The sequence below is a fragment of the Amblyraja radiata genome, chromosome 20 (genome assembly GCF_010909765.2).
Source record: "Amblyraja radiata isolate CabotCenter1 chromosome 20, sAmbRad1.1.pri, whole genome shotgun sequence".
Taxonomy (NCBI): domain Eukaryota; kingdom Metazoa; phylum Chordata; class Chondrichthyes; order Rajiformes; family Rajidae; genus Amblyraja; species Amblyraja radiata.
Window position 1 is genome coordinate 24,782,815 of NC_045975.1, and position 20,493 is coordinate 24,803,307.

The following is a 20,493-nucleotide window of genomic DNA, read 5'->3' on the forward strand; positions in this document are numbered from 1 at the left end:
GAGAATTTCAGGCAAGACATATTTGCCTTTTATAATCATCAACAAAACACATATTGAGCAGCAAAAAAAAACATTGACACGTCCATTGCATTACAAATCTTTTCTAAGCAGTTTTATTGCCAACAATTAATATAAAAATGAATGGCACAAAAACACATGTTATAAGGTGGAGTAGCTGGTAGAGCTGCTTCCTCACAGTGCCAAAAAACAGGTTTGATCCTGACCTCAGGAGCTGTTGTGTGGTGTTTGCACCTTCTCCCTATTACTGCTTGGGTTTCCTTCAAATGCTCCAGTTTCCTCCTATATCCCCAAAACATGCGGTTTTGGAAGTAATTGGCCTCTATAAAATGCCCCTTGTACAAAGGGAACGGATGCGAACGGGAGATAACATAGAACTAGTGTGAAGGGGTGATCGATGGTTGGCATGGACTCAGTGGGCCGAAGGGCCTGGTTCCATGCTGTATCTCTCATCAATAGGGGTGCAAATTGGAAAAAGGGGACTAGATGTTACATTAAACAACCAGCTGATTAAAGAAGTAGATTAGTAGGGTCCACAGTGGCATCTGTTTTTTTCTTCCTCATCCAGATGGTCTTTTCCATTACCATGTAATTCCAAAATCTTGTTCCCCTTTTAGATTTCCGGCATTGTTAATCTTTTTTCTAATTTTGTGTCTTGTGTTTGTGTTCTCCAATGTGGATGTCAAATGAAAGAGCTTGACAGTAATTACTACATTTAGGGAGGTTAAGACGTGAACTAAAGATGTTTGTAGATGCTGAAGAGGTTACTATGGTTTAAATGGGAGTAATATTGAACAGTTCAGAGTAAGTCATTCAGTGTAAGAAGCTGCCTTAATGCATGTTGCTCAGTTACTGGCATGTCAAAATGGCCATTCCACACTTCACTTCAGCACAAGTATATGACTGCGAATGATAGCAGGCAAAATAATGCAAAAAACGCAACAAATCCTTCCCTTAAGTGAGACCCGAAGACCCAGTTTTTGAGTTAAGCATCACAGTCCCCTCTCTAGACTTTGCAGTTCTCTTTTCAAGATCAGCAAACAGCCCAGACTGAGAACAGGATCGCAAATATTGGGCAATATAGTTTGGCACCACCCTAGCCACAGCATTTACCAGCAGTCATTAGCTCAGCAATGAAAGAACTGAATTTGCTGACAGGAGTACCAAGTCGTGGGTGGTATGTAATTATTCCCAGTTGTGAAAACAGACCAAAAGCATTTTTTAAATTCTGCTGGAGTTTGAAAACCTAATACATACAATACTCACTGACCTTTCAATTTTGTTGTAACAATGTCAACCTGCAGCACATCATCTCACCAGCTAACAGAGAAATTATCAGTGCCGTTTACAGAGAGACATCTGATACCCTGTAGTCGTTGATATGACGTGCGTGTTGAACTTGGCTCGTGTTTAAAAAAGTTAACTCAGGCAAAGCCTGCTCTTCATTTAAATATTTCTGGGGATCTGACATTGTAAACTCTGTGCAGATGAATGCAGTCAGCAGAATAGGCTGGAACTGCACTTCCTCTTCCAAATCCCTAACCACATTCAGAAATAACACTGGGCTCAGCAGGACATAATGTGGTTGCATTTGAAATCTCAGCTCACGTCCTTTGCTCAAAGAGCAAAGAAAATCAGAGAATTTGGATTTCAGTATCATCGCTTTTAATGGAAAAATTTGTCTTTCACACATATTAAATTAGCTTCACTTGCAGTGACTGTTGCAGCAGGCAAATACACTTCGAACTCACATCGACAAGATTTCAACACTTTGAATCTCAGAATCTAGAAAGTCACCTCTCGTAACATGTATTTTCTACTCTCAAGTACTGTACAGTCTTTAGTCCTTTCCAATTCATCATGTGTATCTGACATACCAAGGCTGTTGAGAGCCATGGAGGCTATCTCTGCAGAATGCGATCTTTCACCGATTCTAGTGAAGTGCTGTCAGAATAGAAGCAGGAAAATAAGTCTATAAATCCCATTTGATTATTCGTGTAAGAAGGAACTGCAGATGCTGGTTTAAAGATAGATACAAAAAGCTGGAGAGAAGAAATGGGAGGGTCTCGACCCGAAACGTCACCCATTCCTTCTCTCCAGTGATGCTGCCTTTCCCGCTGAGTTACTCCATCTTTTGGTTTCTATCTCCACTTTATTATTCATTTATATTCCGATCATACACATTTCACATACTGCAAGTCATTTTTGGAAAAAAGTACCAAGATTACCGTACTTAAATGCAACTTTATACATAAAAACTTTATACATAAACGTTATACATAAAAACATGAGAAAAGCAGCAACACACCAAGCTTTTCCTTACTCTACGAGTGGAATTCTGTTTTGATGCATATTTCACAATGTATCGGTGACGAGTGCAATGAGGACAAGCTGCCTCTGCCTTGCCTTGTTCTTTCAAATGCAATCAGATCACATAGTAGACACTAAGAGTACAGAGGTGACATTTATGCATGCATATGCGTATGATCAGGAAAAGACTCCTGGAAAAGCACAATCTTTTGCTGCTTCCACGAGCACAGTCACAAGCCACAAATGAACAGAATGATGGATTGGTCTGTGAATATTGGGGTCACAAAGGTTTTACTCAACAGCAAATGTGTTATTCCCTCCTTCCTCCCCACTTTAAACTAAATCTGACAAATGTATTCCCACGCTCTCTTTACCCCTATGAAAGACGAATGATGGGAATCTATCAGGTGCCCGTACAGTATACGCTGGATTCTCAACTTCTCCTGAATGAAAGGGGCTTTATGGGCCTGGGAATCCTACTCGCCGGATCCTCAGCTCCTCCTGGATGATGGAAGCATTTCAGAAATGCTTATTAGGCCAACTGGATCCTCAGCTTTTACACAGATCTTTGACCACCAGGAGAAACTGAGGATCCGGCTGGCCCTGCAACTATGCTTAAAAGGTCCGTGGTTGACAAAGACATGTCTTCTCCTAGTTGAAAACCATCTTTCTTTCAGGTGCAGATATGGGCACAAACTTTCAGTCCAAGTCATCCAGCACACTGATCATTTAATCAAATGACTAGCAGAGCACAGGGGTCGGGGTGATGTTAAAACTGCTGATGCCCAGTGTATAAGTGTTTGGAAGGATGATCAGTTGGTTGCTTGCAGTGGCAAACTGATCCATCACTGGCTGGCAGGTTCATCAAACAGGCTTCGGCGTTGTTAATAACTGTGGGAGGAGTCGTTGATGAGTGCACAGCAATTCTGTTCGCCCAATTTTTTTGCTCTTTCCTCATGTTACTTTTCATCCAATGCCATCCAATTTTATTTCAAAAACACCTGACTAGTTTTTAGAGATACAGAATGGAAACAGGATCTTCAATCCACCGTGTCCACGCCAACCATCGATCACCCATGTTCCATGCTATCCCACTTGCTCATCCACTCCCTGCACTCAGGGGACAATTTTACAGAGGCCAATTAACCAGCAAACTGCATGTCTTTGAGATGTGGGGAGAAACTGGAGTACCCACAGGAAACCCACACGATGATAGGGAGGGCATGCAAACTCCACACAGACAGTACCCAAGGTCAGGATCGAACCTGGGTCTCCGGTGCTGTGAGGCAGCAGGTCTACCAGCTGCACCATTGTGCCGCTCCTGACTACACTATTTCGACAACTTTTACAGGCAGCAAGTTGCAGATTGTAACCACTCATTGGAAAGTGATATAAAAATAAATAAAAGTGATTTGTAATTTTTGCTGAAAAGGTAACCAACACCAGGTTTGACCTACAAGAGTTTCTGACAGTGGCCCAGCAAACCACATAAGCGAAAAAGCAAACACTCAAGCAATCAATCACTAATTCCTAGATCAACTGGGAATGGGGAATTAAAACTACTTGCCAAAGTTGTCCACGTCAAGAATAAATTCAGAAGAAAGCCTTCTTGATTTTATCCACTTCTTAAAATTGTTTAAGCCATTTATTTCTATTGCTGTATTAAAAATCCCAATTAATTTTCAAATAAGGATATCACTGATTCTTTTTATTGAATCAAACAAATCTCCAAATCTAGCACTCGCTAAAACAGCAGATATTGAGATATCCGAAATGCAACATATTGAATGTTATAGGAAGAATTGAAAATGTCTTTAATGAATCCCTGGACTTCTTGTTAGTGCATGCTAAATTAAGTCACTATGTTACTTGGTTCGTTACAGAGTCAATACATAGCTACAGTTAGTACATCTCTATTATATTCCACATCAAAAATGTATTTTACTTTTCCTGGATCGGGTTGAATATTTGCTGTGTGTTTGAGCTGCACTACAATCGGAATATGAGCTGGAAGAAATGTACATTCAATGTCATTTCAGTTGGATTGTTCGTCCTTGTGACGAGTCACAGGAGAGTTGAATGAATGACCTTCATTTCCCATAGTAAACTGCATCATGGAAGTATGGTCAGTATTGCAAGGTCAAGAGTAGTATTATTCCACCAAAATAATTACAATCTGGAATATTCAGAAATTTGTGATTTAAGGGAGCATCTTGTTTTTCAGAGCAGATGGCTGCAAGAAAAGGCTTCTTAGTTACTGCATAGGTGGCCATTCAGCCTATCATGTCTTTGTCACCTCCACCAGTATAATTCACTAGTTTCACTCTATATATTCACCATTTATTCAAACAATTCTCACTTGAAGGCATTGAAGTCTACTTCAACATCTGCAGGCAGTGCATTGCAGATTTCAACCGCATGCAGTGTATAGAAGACTTTCCTTATGTCACTCTTGATTATTTTCCTTTTTTATTTTATTCCCATAATATCTCCAATTTTTCTCCCTTCGCTTTCCCTTTCTAAAAATATTGATGTTCTGTGGTGCAGATTCAAGGGCCATTCTTTGTATTTGAGCCTGCAGAGACAGCACAATTCAGAAAGTTATTAATTACTGAATGAACCAGTCGAGCTCTAGCCCGTACTCACCAAGCATCTACCTACTACATTTTACACACAGCCAATGAAGAGGAATAGATGCTAAAGTTATTATTTTCCCTTCCAGCTTTTCATTGCTGACCATGGACTTTACTTTGTATAAATTAACTGCAGTGTTTCCCTACAACAATCACCATTATGCAAAAACAATTCAGTAGTTGAGAAGCTGGTGAGGTGCCCTGTCAAATGGAAAGGTGCTATATTGATGTATGAGTTGGCAGCAGAGTAAGGCTCCCATCAATATACCACATAAAGCACTCCCATACCAAGTAAAGTGTTGATCACTTGCCATATAACCTTCTCTTTACCTCCAACCCAACTACTGGCCTCAACTGACTCTTGGAAATACATTTCCTCTATTTGTCACACCATCATAATGTGGTCTCAAATACAGATTCCTAAGTACTGTAAGTTTTTGCCTGTTTATGAAGAAGGATTGCTGATAACTGTGTTTGGACTGTGCAAAGCTTTTTATTAGCACAGACACTGAACTTTCAATTTGTGGTCTAAGCTGTTTAAATACCTGGATCACAGATGTGAAAGATCCAAACATTCTGTGATCCAGATTCTGTTACACATTTTACACCCACACTAATTGTGTCCCTTCCCCTCCTCCCCTGAATATACAGATTATTTGTGGAAATATAGTTCTGCAGCTATTGGTCTCAAGTGACCGTCTCAAGCCACCACTCAAACTATTCCCATTCCTGAAGATCTTCTCTTGCTGGGTTAACTGGATAATGACCAATCTTAGAATTCAGACTTGGGTAAGGGATGGGTCAAACTTTTAAAATTCCTTGAGACACAAGAGATCGGGGTGGCAGTGGCACAGCAGTAGAGTTGCTGCCTTGCAGCACCAAAGACCCAGGTTCGATCCAGACTACGGGTGCTGTCTGTACGGAGTTTGTACGTTCTTTCTGTGACAACCTGAGTTTTCGCCGAGTGCTCTAGTCTCCCCCCACACTCCCAAGAAGTTTGTAGTTTCATTAGCTTCTCAGTGTGTAAGACAGAACTAGTGTATGGGCTATCATTTGTCGGCGCAGGCTTAGTTGGTCAAAAGGCCCGTTTCCACGCTGTATCTCTAAACTAAACTACAGATTGCAAATGCTGGAATCTTGCGTAGAACACAAAGTGTTGGAGTAACTCAGCAGGTCAGGCAGCATCTCTAGAAAACATGGATGGGTGATGTTTTGGGTCACAACTCTTTGGTCTAAAATCAGTTCCAGAACTGTTGAAAGCGATACGTGACCCTAAAGACACATTTCAATATAGTGAAAATATACACAAAGTGCTGGAGTAACTCAATGGATCAGGCAGCTTTGCTGGAGAAAAAGGATGGGTGATGTTTCAGGTCAGAACCCTTCTTCAGACTCAGTCCAACCCAAAATGTCACCCATCCTTTTTCTCCAGAAATCCTGCATGACCTGCTGAGTTACTCCTGCACTTTGTGTCAATCCTCGGTATAAACCACCATCTACAGTTCCTTTCTACACATTTCAATATAGTGACTGCTTATGGTACTTGGAAATAAAAGTTGAGGTTTACTGTCTTTACAAGGAGCGCACTCATTCAAAAATCATATTTGCATTAACAGTTAAAAAAGTATTTGTGGATCTTCTTAGCATTATAACAAACCATAGGATGAAAAGCAATCTAAATAATGACACATGCCACAAGAGTAACTGAGGTAGGAGGTGGCCTATCCTTTGGTCAGGGAACGCTTTACAAAATGCAGTGCAGGGACGAGAAGGTCTTAGGTTTGGTCCTTAGGCAATGGTGAACTGGCTGATCTCAGTCAGCGTAACATCAGTAATTCTAAATTGATATCTGGCTGGTTTAAAAAGGAGAAAAATAATTTTGTCTTTCTGCCCCTGATCACTTTCTACTCTGGAAGATGAAAACAAATGAAGGCAGGAAGGGGCTCAGCAACAATGCTTTTATAGTTTAAGAAAGAACTGCAGATGCTGGAAAAATCGAAGGTAGACAAAAATGCTGGAGAAACTCAGCGGGTGAGGCAGCATCTATGGAGCATATGCTCTATATCTATGGAGCATATGGATCTATGCTCCAAAGATGCTGCCTCACCCGCTGAGTTTCTCCATGCTTTTATAGTTGGATAGTCTGCTAAGCTTCATTGTCTGGACTCACGCATGAAGGATGACCCTTTGCCCATGATACAGGATGGTGTTTGTTGCTCCCAAATCTGCATTCTTACAGTAAGCAATGACATCAAGGAGGAAGAGGAGAAAATGGAGGAAAGTATACCCCAACATAAACTATAAGCATGCTCAGTGCAGAGACTGATGAGGAGTGCACTGTTCATTGTCTGAGAGCAACGATTTCTCCTTCTCCTTTAAACAAGGAACAGTCAAATCAACACTATGTGGCATTAGACAAGATCAGTGTTCCTCTGTTGAGAGGGAATGCATTCGTCTGAATGCCCTTTTCTCCCTTGAGTTTTTTAACGTTCAAATCTTTACTCTTCGTATCTCTGTGTGTGGTTATGCACATCAGCAGGCATGAGAAGAACAACTTTTCATTACAAGTCACAAATTAGCATCTAATTTATACTTTCACTCTGCAGTGAATCACTAAATAGTAATTTACAATCACTATTAACAATAACAATAGGGTACAACATAAGGATTTTGAGTATTTAATAAAACATAAATACAAACACAGCACATCAGGCTAGTTTCTCATCCTACTTGTCTTAAGCTCCCTGAAAGCCTGAGCCCCCTCGATGCCTGCTCTCTCCCCCCCAATAGATTTCCTGTCAGAGACCGTGCGAGTCTGCATTAAAACTAGTGACGGCATTAGCTTCCCTGCTGCCAGCACAGGAAAGAAGCTGCAAGTTGAAAAGGCTCAGACTTACCGTTTCCACATGCCAGCAGCGATCCCCTCTCTCCTGCTTACCTAACTATCCACTGCTATGGGTTGCAGCTGTGATTCCATTACACAAAAAGGGCCGAGATGCCAACTCCTGGCATTAAAATACTGGGGAACCTTACCCAGCTGTGCTATTAGGATTCTCTCTCTCTCCACTTCACTGCATTCTACAGCACAAGGCACGAACAGGAACAGCTCAGCAGCCGAGACTCAGTATCACGTGACCACATGCAGCTAATTCACTCGCTCTCTCTTGAATAAGTACAACATGTGACCCTCCCTCTAGCATCATATGACACACAGGCAGACAAGCAACTCCAGCTGACTGAGAGCAATGATAGAAAACATCTGATTAAAAACTGCTTACTTTCAGCCAGGATGCCCGAGAGAGGAGGCTTTCCTTTCCAAATAAAACTGACACCATCTTCCGGCTGTCTGAAAAATACTGGGAGGTGCCCAGCCAGTGTCTCTAGAGCTTCAAACTTTATTAAACTTTTAGCCTGTCAACATTTTCTGACTCATTTAATAATTTACTTCAGACATTCGGCACCAGATCAATTCAGCAGGAAAGAGAAAAACAGAAATGGAACCCCTTTTATTTCACTTTAGAGACCAGAAGTAATTCATTCCAAGAATCACCCATTTTCACTATCTTTCTTGAATGCATTATCGCTCGCGGCTGCATGCAATGGTACAGGCACTCCGAGGGCGATTACTCAAACCTCGGTGATAGTATATTAGCTGCAGAGAGTGCTTGCGTTTGCATGTGCCCCAAGACATCGTCGCCTCTTTTGCTGAAGGATACAAATGGGTGGAACACTTCCCTCTCAATGAAAGCGGGCATTCATGATGAAAGTCACCGTCACCTTTAATTCACCAGCATAATCCATGGTCAGATAAAGAAAACAGTATTTAAACACCAAGACCTCAGATCTCTGTCTGAGACTGCAAGAAATTGCAGTTGTGTATGTAATCCAGTCCATCACACAGATCTGATTGCCCACAATTGACTCTATCTACACTCATACTACCTTGGGAAAGCAGCTAACATAATCAAAGACCTTTCCCACCCTGCTCATTCCTTTTCCCCACTCCTATCGGACAGAAGATACAGAAGCTTGAATATGCGCAGCACCAGACTCCGAAACAACTTCTTCTTCTCCATTGTCAGTTTACACCCCAGCGGTATGAACATTGACTTCTCCAATTTCAGGTAGCCCTTGCTTTCTCCCTCCTTCCCCTCCCCTTCCCAGCTCTCCCACAGCCTACTGTCTCCGCCTCTTCCTTTCTTCTTCCCGCCCCCCACCCTATAGTATCTTTGACCCCCACATTAGTCTGAAGAAGGGTCTCAACCCAAAACGTTACCTATTCCTTCGCTCCATAGATGCTGCCTTACCCTCTGAGTTTCTCCAGCATTTTTGTCTACCTTCAGGCTTTTGACTGGTCCTTTCATAAGCTAGGGTACAATTTACCTTACCCAGAGACATTGGACTTTGTCTCTGAACTGTTGCACTATAATGCCGAGAACTATATTCAGCACTCTGTATCTATCCATTTTTCTCTACCTATGGTACTTAAGATTGGCTTGATTATATTTAGTTATAGTATAATTTCATTGGATAGTATGCAAAACAAATCTTTTCATAATATTTCAATATATGTCACAATAATAAATCTAAACCGGGCACAAAATTAATCATCTGGAAAGCAACAATTATTGCTTCTGAAACCTAAACTGTTTGTGTCAAACACTTCAAGACACTGGAAATATACCAACAACACTGGCTTCACAAATTCCTCCAAATGTATTTAAACCAACATCAATATCCTCTCCAAGGCCAACATATCCAGCATTAAGGTCCGAGTTACACTTGATTGGCTTCTTAGGCAGGTCATATTATTTACACCCCTGACACCAGATTTCCCAACACACTCTTCTCCAAGTTCTAATAGGGAACAGATTGTTAGATGGATGAGGAAGAAAATAATCCAAAGATGTACCCATGCCTGGAATCGGAAGCACACAGAGGACCTGCGTCAGCAAAAGAAGTCACATATCTCCTCATAACTTATCTATCCACTCCCTCCATCAAGCATCTCCTGCTCCATCCGTAAAGGAGTCTGTGGCTTCTACATTGACCTCATCAGTTACCTCAGAAATGGATGGAAACAAAACACCCTTGACCTCAAGGATATCTGCCCAGACTGCCCATTCAACCTGTGGCCAGACTTTACGGAAAGTTTTAGCACATTATTTAATTGAGGCTGAATCTTATTTCCTCCAAACATCCACATACTTCCAGCATGAATTACGATAAGGAATGGAATACCTTGCCTGATTTCCTTTTACCCGATTGCTCCAAAACCAAGTATAATACCAATAGGGTCATCGTTGATGACTCAGGGGCTGAGAATCAAGCCTGTGATCTCCATTATACGACTCAGTTACACGGAGAGATCAGGGTAGTTGGCAAAAAGAATTAGTACCTGCTATGCTTTGCACCATTCAATATTACAAGTCTGTTGAGCCTGTGGCTTAAATAAAGTAGTACAATAAAACAAAATGTAAACGTATGCAGTATATATGATGGCACACCTGCAAAATTCCAGTGCTAAACAGGTTCAAAATGGATCAGCACTGCACATAAGTAAATTCTCTTGTTGGCTGTTGATCATCACTTATGTATAGGTTTCCCACCATTGAAGGGATTTTATTTGCTGTTGTTTCAATTAGCCATCTTGACACATTATATATATATACTAAATTGAGGGAGGAAATGTATCTAATTCATCAGCCATGATCACATTGAATGGCGGTGCTGGCTTGAAGGGCCAAATGGCCTACTCCTGTACCTATTGTCTATTATCTATCCAGAGTAAAAATACACAAAATTTCCCTTCTCGTTATCTGGTGTTTGAGCGAGTCTAAAATGTTCAAATATATTATTCTATCGAGAAAAACTAATTCCATATCACAAACACTTTAGTGTAGTTACACTGAGAAGTTCTTCGGTTCAAAAATGTTTTGTGACCAGCTTTTGTTTACATTTCATCACGCTAGTGAATTACCTGATGTGTCCTTGTGAACATATATTTCTTGGAAATTTTCCTCTCAGTCACGGAATCAAAATGGCATACACAACCTAATTTATTTGCTTGATTGAGTCTGAATAAGGGTCTTGATCCGAAATGTCACCTATCCATGTTCTCCAGAGATGATGCCTGACCCGCTCAATTACTCCAGCACTTTATGTCCTTTTGGGTAAACTAGCAGCTGTAGATCCTTGTTTCTACTTTATATATACTGTCTATCAAATTGTGATGTTAGACAATCAGTTGAATTGGACAAAACACAGCCTCTGACATCTCAATTAACATTGAAATACATGTATAGTAAGTATACATTGTCATCAAGTAAAATCTTGACAATAGGTATACTTAAATTCAAGTGATATTCAATCAGTTTCCTTTCACAACTGGATATAATAACTACTCCTATCCAACATCACTGTACAGACTTTGTCATAACTGTTTTTAATTTAGTTTATTTGCAGTGTGCATAATTACTTTGTAATAATTCTTTGCAATAAAGGATCTAAGTGTTAGGTTGCCAATCAAAACACCAGGTAAATTGTTAGCCAGAGACTACAAGAAAGATGCCAGCCTATTCCCTAGACAATACTAAGTTTGGTAATGTCACCTGCCAGGCCAGCGGAATCAGCTTCCTTCCCTTAGCTAAGGATAACAAAAGTCTGCCAAGCTTCCTATTCTATTAAAAACTGGGAAGTGATATCGAGACGTAGTGGGTCTTGAAGTCTTGAAAACTGGCAGATCTCCACACACAGTGTTCAGATACATACTGTGTAACCTTGGAACCAAGCTACAACAAAGTTGACTAAAGGAGCAAAGAGGTCTTTCTGCAGTTGTACAGGGCCCTAGTGAGACCACACCAGGAGTATTGTGTGCAGTTCTGGTCCCCTAATTTGAGGGAGTGCATCATAGGTTCACAAGGTTAATTCCCAGGATGGCGGGACTGTCAGATGCTGAGGGAATGGAGCAGCTAGGCTTGTATACTCTGGAATTTAGAAGGACGAGAGGGGATCTTATTGAAACATAAGATTATTAAAGGTTTGGACCCGCTAGAGGCAGGAAACATGTTCTCGATGTTGGGAGAGTCCAGAACCGTGGGCCACAGTTTAAGAATAAGGAGTAAGGCATTTAGAACAGAGATGAGGAAACACTTTTTCACACAGAGAGTAGTAATGTTACAATCCCCGCGATCAGTGGCGCTCTAGATCTGCCCACTGCCAGTGCGTGCAACCCGAGAGGTTGTAGGTGGGGGGGGTGAGTAAAATGCAGGTTTTTCATTGGTTGTCATGGAGGGATTTCCACGTACGACAAGCTTATGACGTAGAAGAAATCTCGTTCTGTCATCCCGTTCACGTTTTTTTTTTCAAAACGTTGCTGGTCTATTGGATCGCTGGATTTGAAAGTCGGGCTCAACCAACACCTTCAAAATCACAGAATCAATTTCAGGACAAAACAAAAGGTATGTAGGATGTTTATTTAACATTTTATTTATCTAGTTTTTTGTGTCATTTCATTTTAATCTGATGATGTGAAATAAGTTATTTTGGCCCCAATATCTGTATGTACTGTGGAAGTTTTTAGTCAGATATTTAGTATGAAAATATCGATCATGGATAGACAATTACACAAAATACGGATAATTTAGATGTTCTTATGACATGACTGCAAAAAATAATGATTTTGATTATTTTGAGAGTGGATGTTTGAGGATTTTGAACACATGTCTGTGTAAACGGCTCTTGCTCTCATCACAGCTTTTGTGTTAAGTTAATGGAAAAACAATAGGGAACAAGATGCTAATTTCCGAGTATGAAAATGACCATAATTATTTTTTATACTGAAGATATGAAAGTGAATTGGTTATCAAATTAAAGTTTTTTTTATGCTTTATCTGATGGGATAAATTACAGGCTTGATTTTTAACTTTCCCAATTTTTGTGACATCCCTACAGAGAGTTGTGAGTCTGTGGAAATCTCTGCCTCAGAGAGCGTTGGAGGCCGGTTCTTTCAAGAGAGCTTGATAGGGTTCTTAAATATAGGGGGTATGGGGAGAAGGCAGGAACGGGGTACTGATTGTGGATGATCACCCATGATCACATTGAATGGTGGTGCTGGCTCGAAGGCCGAATGGCCCACTCCTGCACCTATTGTCTATTGTCTTTTGTCTAAAGAAAAAGCCTTCTGAAGAGCAAAAACTTCAGGTTCTGGGGAGAGAATCAGGAAAAACAAATACATCTGGACAATCTGAAATGATGGCAGCAATAAACCACTTGTAACTGACAAATATCCAATCCATACTCATGTTAGTTCATGGCCAATTGTAAAATGTTAAATCTCAATCATTTGCCTTACTGAGTATAACAAAATTCCAAGGTCTCCTATAAACTTGCCTTTAAGGCGACAGCAACATTAGTGTTGAAGGGAATGAATAACCTGCCAAATTACTACACTTGGGTGAGAGGTGAGAATATTAGTAATCAACATGAAAACAATACTGGTCCAGCAGCCTCTATACTAAAAGTATTTGTACAAAAACACCAGGTATTTATAAGAAGGAGTCTATGAGCTCAGAATACCCCCACTGCAATCCATGCTTGCCTGCCAAAATTAAAATATGGGGAATTTACAGCAATTGAACATTAATCCCATTTATGATTAAGAAAGCTAGCTGAGGATAATAAGATTTATTATTTAAAGCTGGGTTCCTTGGAGTCATGAGAAAATCTGGACCATGACCACTCTAAAAGGAGCATCCAGTCAGGCACTGAGCATTTTGACCATGTACAATGTTAAACTGTGGAAGCCGTGTGTAAAGACTGAAAGGAGGTTTCACAACATCTTGCATTGTAATGTGTGCCATACTCCAGATCCTCACATTCCGAGTTTGAAGTCTGAGCCCAAACCACCTTGGCCAAGAGCTGCTTGCTGACACCTTCATGTCAACTTCCTCGTCTCCAAAAGAGCAGCTGCTCACCAACTTGGCTGGAGGGTGAACATTATGTTGAATAAATTATTCGGCAAAATAATGCATTAATTTTATTTCATTCTTCACATGTTTTATTTTTAATTGTCTACTGCATATCGTGTTATTACTTGTGAGCAAAGCACCAAGGCAAATTCTTTGTATGTACACATATTTGGCTAATAAAATGTATTCAATTCAATTCAATTCAGAAAATAGTCTACCCTGTTATTCCTACTACTAAATTGCATGACTCCACACTTTGCTACACTATATTCCATCTGCCACTTCTCTGCCCACTCTTCCAAGTTGTCCAAATCCTTCTGCAGAGTCCCTGCTTTCGCTGCACTACCTGCCCCTCCACCTTTTGTCGTATCATCCACAAACTTTGCCACAAAGCCTTCAATCCCCTCGTCCAAATTATTAATCTACAACATAAAGAGCAGCAGCCCCAGCACCGACCCCTGCAGAACTCCACTAGCCACTGGCAGCCAACCAGAAAAAGCCATCTTTAGTGCCACACTTTATCTTCTGCCATCCAGCCAACCTGCTATCCATGCTGGTATCCGCCTCTTCATATCATGGGCTCTCACCTTCATAAGCAGCATAACATGTGGCACCTTATCAAAGGCTTTCTGAAAATCTACTGACTCTCTGCTATTTACTTCTTCAAAGAATTCCAGCAAATTTGCAAGACCTCTCCTTCACAAAGCCATGCTGATTTCGGCCTATTTTATCGTGAACTTCTAAGAACCCGTAATCTCATCCTTTACAATGGAGTCTAAAATCTTACCAACCATCGGTCAGACTAAACAGCCTATATTTCCCACTATTCTGCCTTGCTCCCTTTTTGTGCAGCGGGGTAATATTGGGAATTTTCCAATCATCTGGAACCACTAGTGGTTCATGAAATATCACTACCAATGCCTCTACGGTTGCTAAAGACAACTCTTTCAGAACCCTAGGGTGCAGTCCATCCGGCCCAGGTGACTTATCCACCATCAGCCCTTTCAGCTTCCCAAGCACCTTCTCCCTAGTAATAGCCACTCCACTAACTTCCACCCCATGACTCTTGAATTTCAGGCACGTTGCTGGTGTCTTCCACTGTGAAGACTGATGCAAAAAAGTTATTCAACTCCTCTGCCATTTCTTTATTCCAGCGGTCCAACGTCCACTCTTGCCTCTTTCTTGCTCTTTATATCTGAAGAAACTCATGTTATCCTCTTTTTATATTATTGGCTAGCTTACCTTCGTATTTCATCTTTACTCCCAGTATTGTCCTTTTAGTTACCCTCTGGTGTTCTTTAAAGGCTCTGGCTTCCTCTGGCTTCCCACTAATCTTTGCTGTGTTATATGCCTTGTCTTTTTGTTTTAAACTGTCCTTAACTTCCCTTGTCAGCCACAGGCGCATCTTTCTTCCTATTTGGAATGAAAAGATCCTGCATCTTCCAGATTATTCCCAGAAATTCCTGCCATTGCTGTTCCACCGTCATCTCTGCTAGGTCCCTTTCCAGTCAACTTTTGCCAGCTCCTCCCTCATGCCTCTGTCGTCCCATTTGCCCAGCTGCAATACCGACACATCCGATATCACCTTCTCCCTCTCAAATTGCAGATTAAAATTTATCATGTAAAGTAAATTATCTTTTAATGTTTTGTTAACCTGTCCCTTTTTTTAATGCTTGCAATCATCAGTTTTCAAAGTTGTTCAGTTAGTCCTCCTGATAGCAGCCCATGTGTTGCCCTTAGCCATGCTGAAACGTGGCGTATATTCCAAGTGGAATACAGCACCACAAGGCCCATGCTGGAACACATGTGAGATAGTGGCAGTTTACCAGCAACTTTGAGGCAAGGAACTCCAAACCTCGTTGGGATTTTTCCACAGATGCTGCCTGACCAGCTAAGTATTTTCAGCTTAATATCACCCAAATGATTTCCTTGTCCATATCTATCTTGAAACAGGGAAATCTCGTCAAGTCAAGTTTATTCGTCACATACACATACGAGATGTGCAGTGAAATGAAAAGTGGCAATGCTCGCGGACTTTGTGCAAAAAGACAAACAAACAAACAACCAAACAAACTACAAACAGAATGTAACAGAATCACATATTCTTTTTCATATTAAATATTGTGGGCGGAAGGAAAAAGGAAAAAAAACAGCAATTTTTTAAAAAGCAGTAGAGTGGTACAGTAAAGTTTTAGTCCTTGGTGAGATAGGAGTTTACATTCCTAATGGCCTCTGGGAAGAAACTCCTTCTCAACCTCTCCATTCTCACAGCATGGCAACGGAGGCGTCTTACCAGGAAATCTCAAACTTGTTCTCAGCTGGCAAATGTACAATTATCCACTATGGTAGTAAGAAATCTGGCCTATTTATTTTTACTACTTTGCTCAAGAGGGAGTTGTCATTTGAGAAGCATTGCTTGGTGAGTTTAGCTAACTCAAAGGAGATCAGAAAGAAAATAAGAACAACCTGAACTGCACAGTTCAATATTATGTCCTTCTAACCACTTGATCATTAGAACAGAACCAGCAGTGAAAGCAAAGAAAGAGAACTCAAATACTGATAATTGAAATTATCTTGCTTCACAGCATTTAGAATGCAGTATTTATCAAACTACATTTCTCTTTTAAAGTTGAACTTTCACAACCTTATTTGTTTAAAGCAATTTTCCACTTCACAGTAATGGTCACAACACAAAGGATTCTGAACAAGCTTATTTGCAGGGGAGCAGATAAGGATATCTGAAAAGAACTTGCCGTCCACTGTATGAGATATTTATGTAGGCTGCAGGCCAAAACTTAGTGAATTATGACAAGTTAATGTGACCCAGTCATTTGAATTAGAACAAATGAGTATTGGTTAAAATCAAGATATCATGAAGGCTGAAAATCCGAAATATAAATGCACAAAGCTAGAAACACTCAGCATGTCACCCAGGTCAGCCATCACAAACCCAGTGCCTGATCCATACTATTCAATAAGGTAGAAAAAAAGAACTGAAACATAGAAACATAGAAAATAGGTGCAGGAGTAGGCCATTCGGCCCTTCGAGCCTGCACCGCCATTCAATATGATCATGGCTGATCATCCAACTCAGTATCCTGTACCTGCCTTCTCTCCATACCCCCTGATCCCTTTAGCCACAAGGGCCACATCTAACTCCCTCTTAAATATAGCCAATGAACTGGCCTCAACTACCTTCTGCGGGAGAGAATTCCACAGATTCACCACTCTCTGTGTGAAAAATGTTTTCCTCATCTCGGTCCTAAAAGATTTCCCCTTTATCCTTAAACTGTGACCCCTTGTTCTGGACTTCCCCAACATTGGGAACAATCTTCCTGCATCTAGCCTGTCCAACCCCTTAAGAATTTTGTACGTTTCTATAAGATCCCCCCTCAATCTTCTAAATTCTAGCGAGTACAAACCGAGTCTATCCAGTCTTTCTTCATATGAAAGTCCTGACATCCCAGGAATCAGTCTGGTGAACCTTCTCTGTACTCCCTCTATGGCAAGAATGTCTTTCCTCAGATTAGGAGACCAAAACTGTACGCAATACTCCAGGTGTGGTCTCACCAAGACCCTGTACAACTGCAGTAGAACCTCCCTGCTCCTATACTCAAATCCTTTTGCTATGAATGCTAACATACCATTCGCCTTCTTCACTGCCTGCTGCACCTGCATGCCTACTTTTAATGACTGGTGTACCATGACACCCAGGTCTCTTTGCATCTCCCCCTTTCCTAATCGGCCACCATTCAGATAATAATCTACTTTCCTGTTTTTGCCACCAAAGTGGATAACCTCACATTTATCCACATTATACTGCATCTGCCATGCATTTGCCCACTCACCCAGCCTATCCAAGTCACCTTGCAGCCTCCTAGCATCCTCCTCACAGCTAACGCTGCCCCCCAGCTTCGTGTCATCCGCAAACTTGGAGATGTTGCATTCAATTCCCTCGTCCAAATCATTAATATATATCGTAAATAGCTGGGGTCCCAGAACTGAGCCTTGTGGTACCCCACTAGTCACTGCCTGCCATTGTGAAAAGGACCCATTTACTCCTACTCTTTGCTTCCTGTCTGCCAGCCAGTTCTCTATCCACATCAATACTGAACCCCCAATACCATATGCTTTAAGTTTGTATACTAATCTCTTATGTGGGACCTTGTCGAAAGCCTTCTGAAAGTCCAGATATAACACATCCACTGGTTCTCCCTTATCCAATCTACTAGTTACATCCTCGAAAAATTCTATAAGATTCGTCAGACATGATTTACCCTTCATAAATCCATGCTGACTTTGTCCAATGATTTCACCACTTTCCAAATGTGCTGCTATCCCATCTTTAATAACTGATTCTAGCAGTTTCCCCACTACTGACGTTAGACTAACTGGTCTGTAATTCCCCGTTTTCTCTCTCCCTCCCTTTTTAAAAAAGTGGTGTTACATTAGCTACATTCCAATCCTCAGGAACTACTCCAGAATCTAAAGAGTTTTGAAAAATTATCACTAATGCATCCACTATTTCTGGGGCTACTTCCTTAAGTACTCTAGGATGCAGCCTATCTGGCCCTGGGGATTTATCGGCCTTTAATCCATTCAATTTACCTAACACCACTTCCCGGCTAACCTGGATTTCACTCAGTTCCTCCATCTCATTTGACCCCCGGTCCCCTGCTATTTCCAGCAGATTATTTATGCCTTCCTTAGTGAAGACAAAACCAAAGTAGTTATTCAATCGGTCTGCCATGTCCTTGTTCCCCATGATCAATTCACCCGTTTCTGACTGCAAGGGACCTACATTTGTTTTAACTAATCTTTTTCTCTTCACATATCTATAAAAGCTTTTGCAGTCAGTTTTTATGTTCCCTGCCAGTTTTCTTTCATAATCTTTTTTTTTATTTTTTTATTTATTTATTAGAAGTAGACATATTATAAAATGTAGTTACATATTATAGTAAAAAAACTTTTCATATACATCAGTCATACATTATTAAAATTTTCCATTATCAATTACTTCTGCTTCTAGTGTTTTTATTTTTTATAGAAAGAGGGAAAAAGAGAGGGTAGAAAGTTACAAATAAAAAAGAAAGAAAAAAAAAAAAAAAAAAACACAACAGAAAAACAAGGGAGGTGGAATGGGTTACCTGTAATACATCAATGGAGATAGGTTCGTAGGTTATAAAGTATAGCTTTTCATCTATTCCTGAGTTCAAGTTTCAGTTGGGTCCTCGTGCTGTGCCAATCTATCCCTTCAGATAGTTAATGAATGGAGCCCAAATTTTAAGGAAAAGATCTTGTTTGTCAATTAAGACAAGTCTAATTCTTTCTAAGTATAGGGTCTCCGACATTTCCGTAATCCACATTTTAATTGTGGGGGTTGTAGGGCCTTTCCAAAATTTTAATATTAATTTTTTTCCGGTTATTATACTGTAGTTGAGGAAATTTCTTTGGTTTGTTGTGAGTGTTAAGCTTTGTTCTGATATTCCAAGTATTATTAATTTTGTGTCTGGGTCCAGTTTTGTATTAATAACTTCTGAAGTTATTTCAAAAATATCAGTCCAGAATCTATTTTCCCTTTCCTAATTAAGCCCTTTGTCCTCCTCTGCTGGTCTCTGAATTTCTCACAGTCCTCTGGTAGGCTGCTTTTTCTGGCTAATTTGTATGCTTCATCTTTTGTTTTGATACTATCCCTGATTTCCCTTGTTATCCACGGATGCACTACCTTCCCTGATTTATTTTTTTGCCAAACTGGGATGAACAATTGTTGTAGTTCATCCATGCAGTCTTTAAATGCCTTCCGTTGCATATCCACCGTCAACCCATTAAGAATCAATCGCCAGTCTATCTTGGCCAATTCACATCTCATACCCTCAAAGTTACCTTTCTTTAAGTTCAGGACCCTTGTTTCTGAATTAACGATGTCACTCTCCATCCTAATGAAGAACTCAACCATATTATGGTCACTCTTGCCCAAGGGGCCACGCACAACAAGACTGCTAACTAACCCTTCCTCATTACTCAATACCCAGTCTAGAATAGCCTGCTCTCTCGTTGGTTCCTCTACATGTTGGTTTAGAAAACTATCCCGCATACATTCCAAGAAATCCTCTTCCTCAGCACCCTTGCCAATTTGATTCACCCAATCTATATGTATATTGAAGTCACCCATTATAACTGTTTTACCTTTGTTGCACGCATTTCTAATTTCCTGTTTGATGCCATCCCCAACTCCAGTACTATTGTTAGGTGGCCTGTACACAACTCCCACTAGCGTTTTCTGCCCCTTAGTGTTTCGCAGCTCTACCCATATCGATTCCACATCCTCAAAGCTAATGTCCTTCCTTTCTATTGCGTTAATCTGCTCTCTAACCAGCAACGCTACCCCACCTCCTTTCCCTTTCTGTCTATCCCTCCTGAATATTGAATATCCCTGGATGTTGAGCTCCCAGCCTTGGTCACCCTGGAGCCATGTCTCCGTGATCCCAACGATATCATAGTCGTTAATAGCTATCTGCACATTCAACTCATCCACCTTATTACGAATGCTGAAGACATTGGTT

The 20,493-nt window shown here is 40.7% G+C and overlaps 1 protein-coding gene across 8 annotated transcripts in view; it reads right to left on the reverse strand.

The window, feature by feature from the left end:
• rab3il1 (RAB3A interacting protein like 1) overlaps positions 1-20,493 on the reverse strand; it is a 55,499-nt gene that overhangs the window by 33,947 nt on the left and 1,059 nt on the right. Inside the window, exon 1 of one of the 8 annotated variants that reach the window (XM_033039070.1) lies at positions 7,995-8,109. The exons of 1 other annotated variant lie outside the window; for it this stretch is intronic. Coding sequence is in view for 4 of the 7 variants with exons in the window: in XM_033039069.1 (XP_032894960.1) it covers positions 7,859-7,869 (11 nt within the window). In the remaining 3 variants the exon portion in view is untranslated. Of the gene's footprint in view, positions 1-1,288; positions 1,351-7,858; positions 8,110-20,493 lie in introns of those variants that run through there. 6 more of the 8 variants (XM_033039069.1, XM_033039068.1, XM_033039074.1 and 3 more) reach the window with 6 other exon arrangements.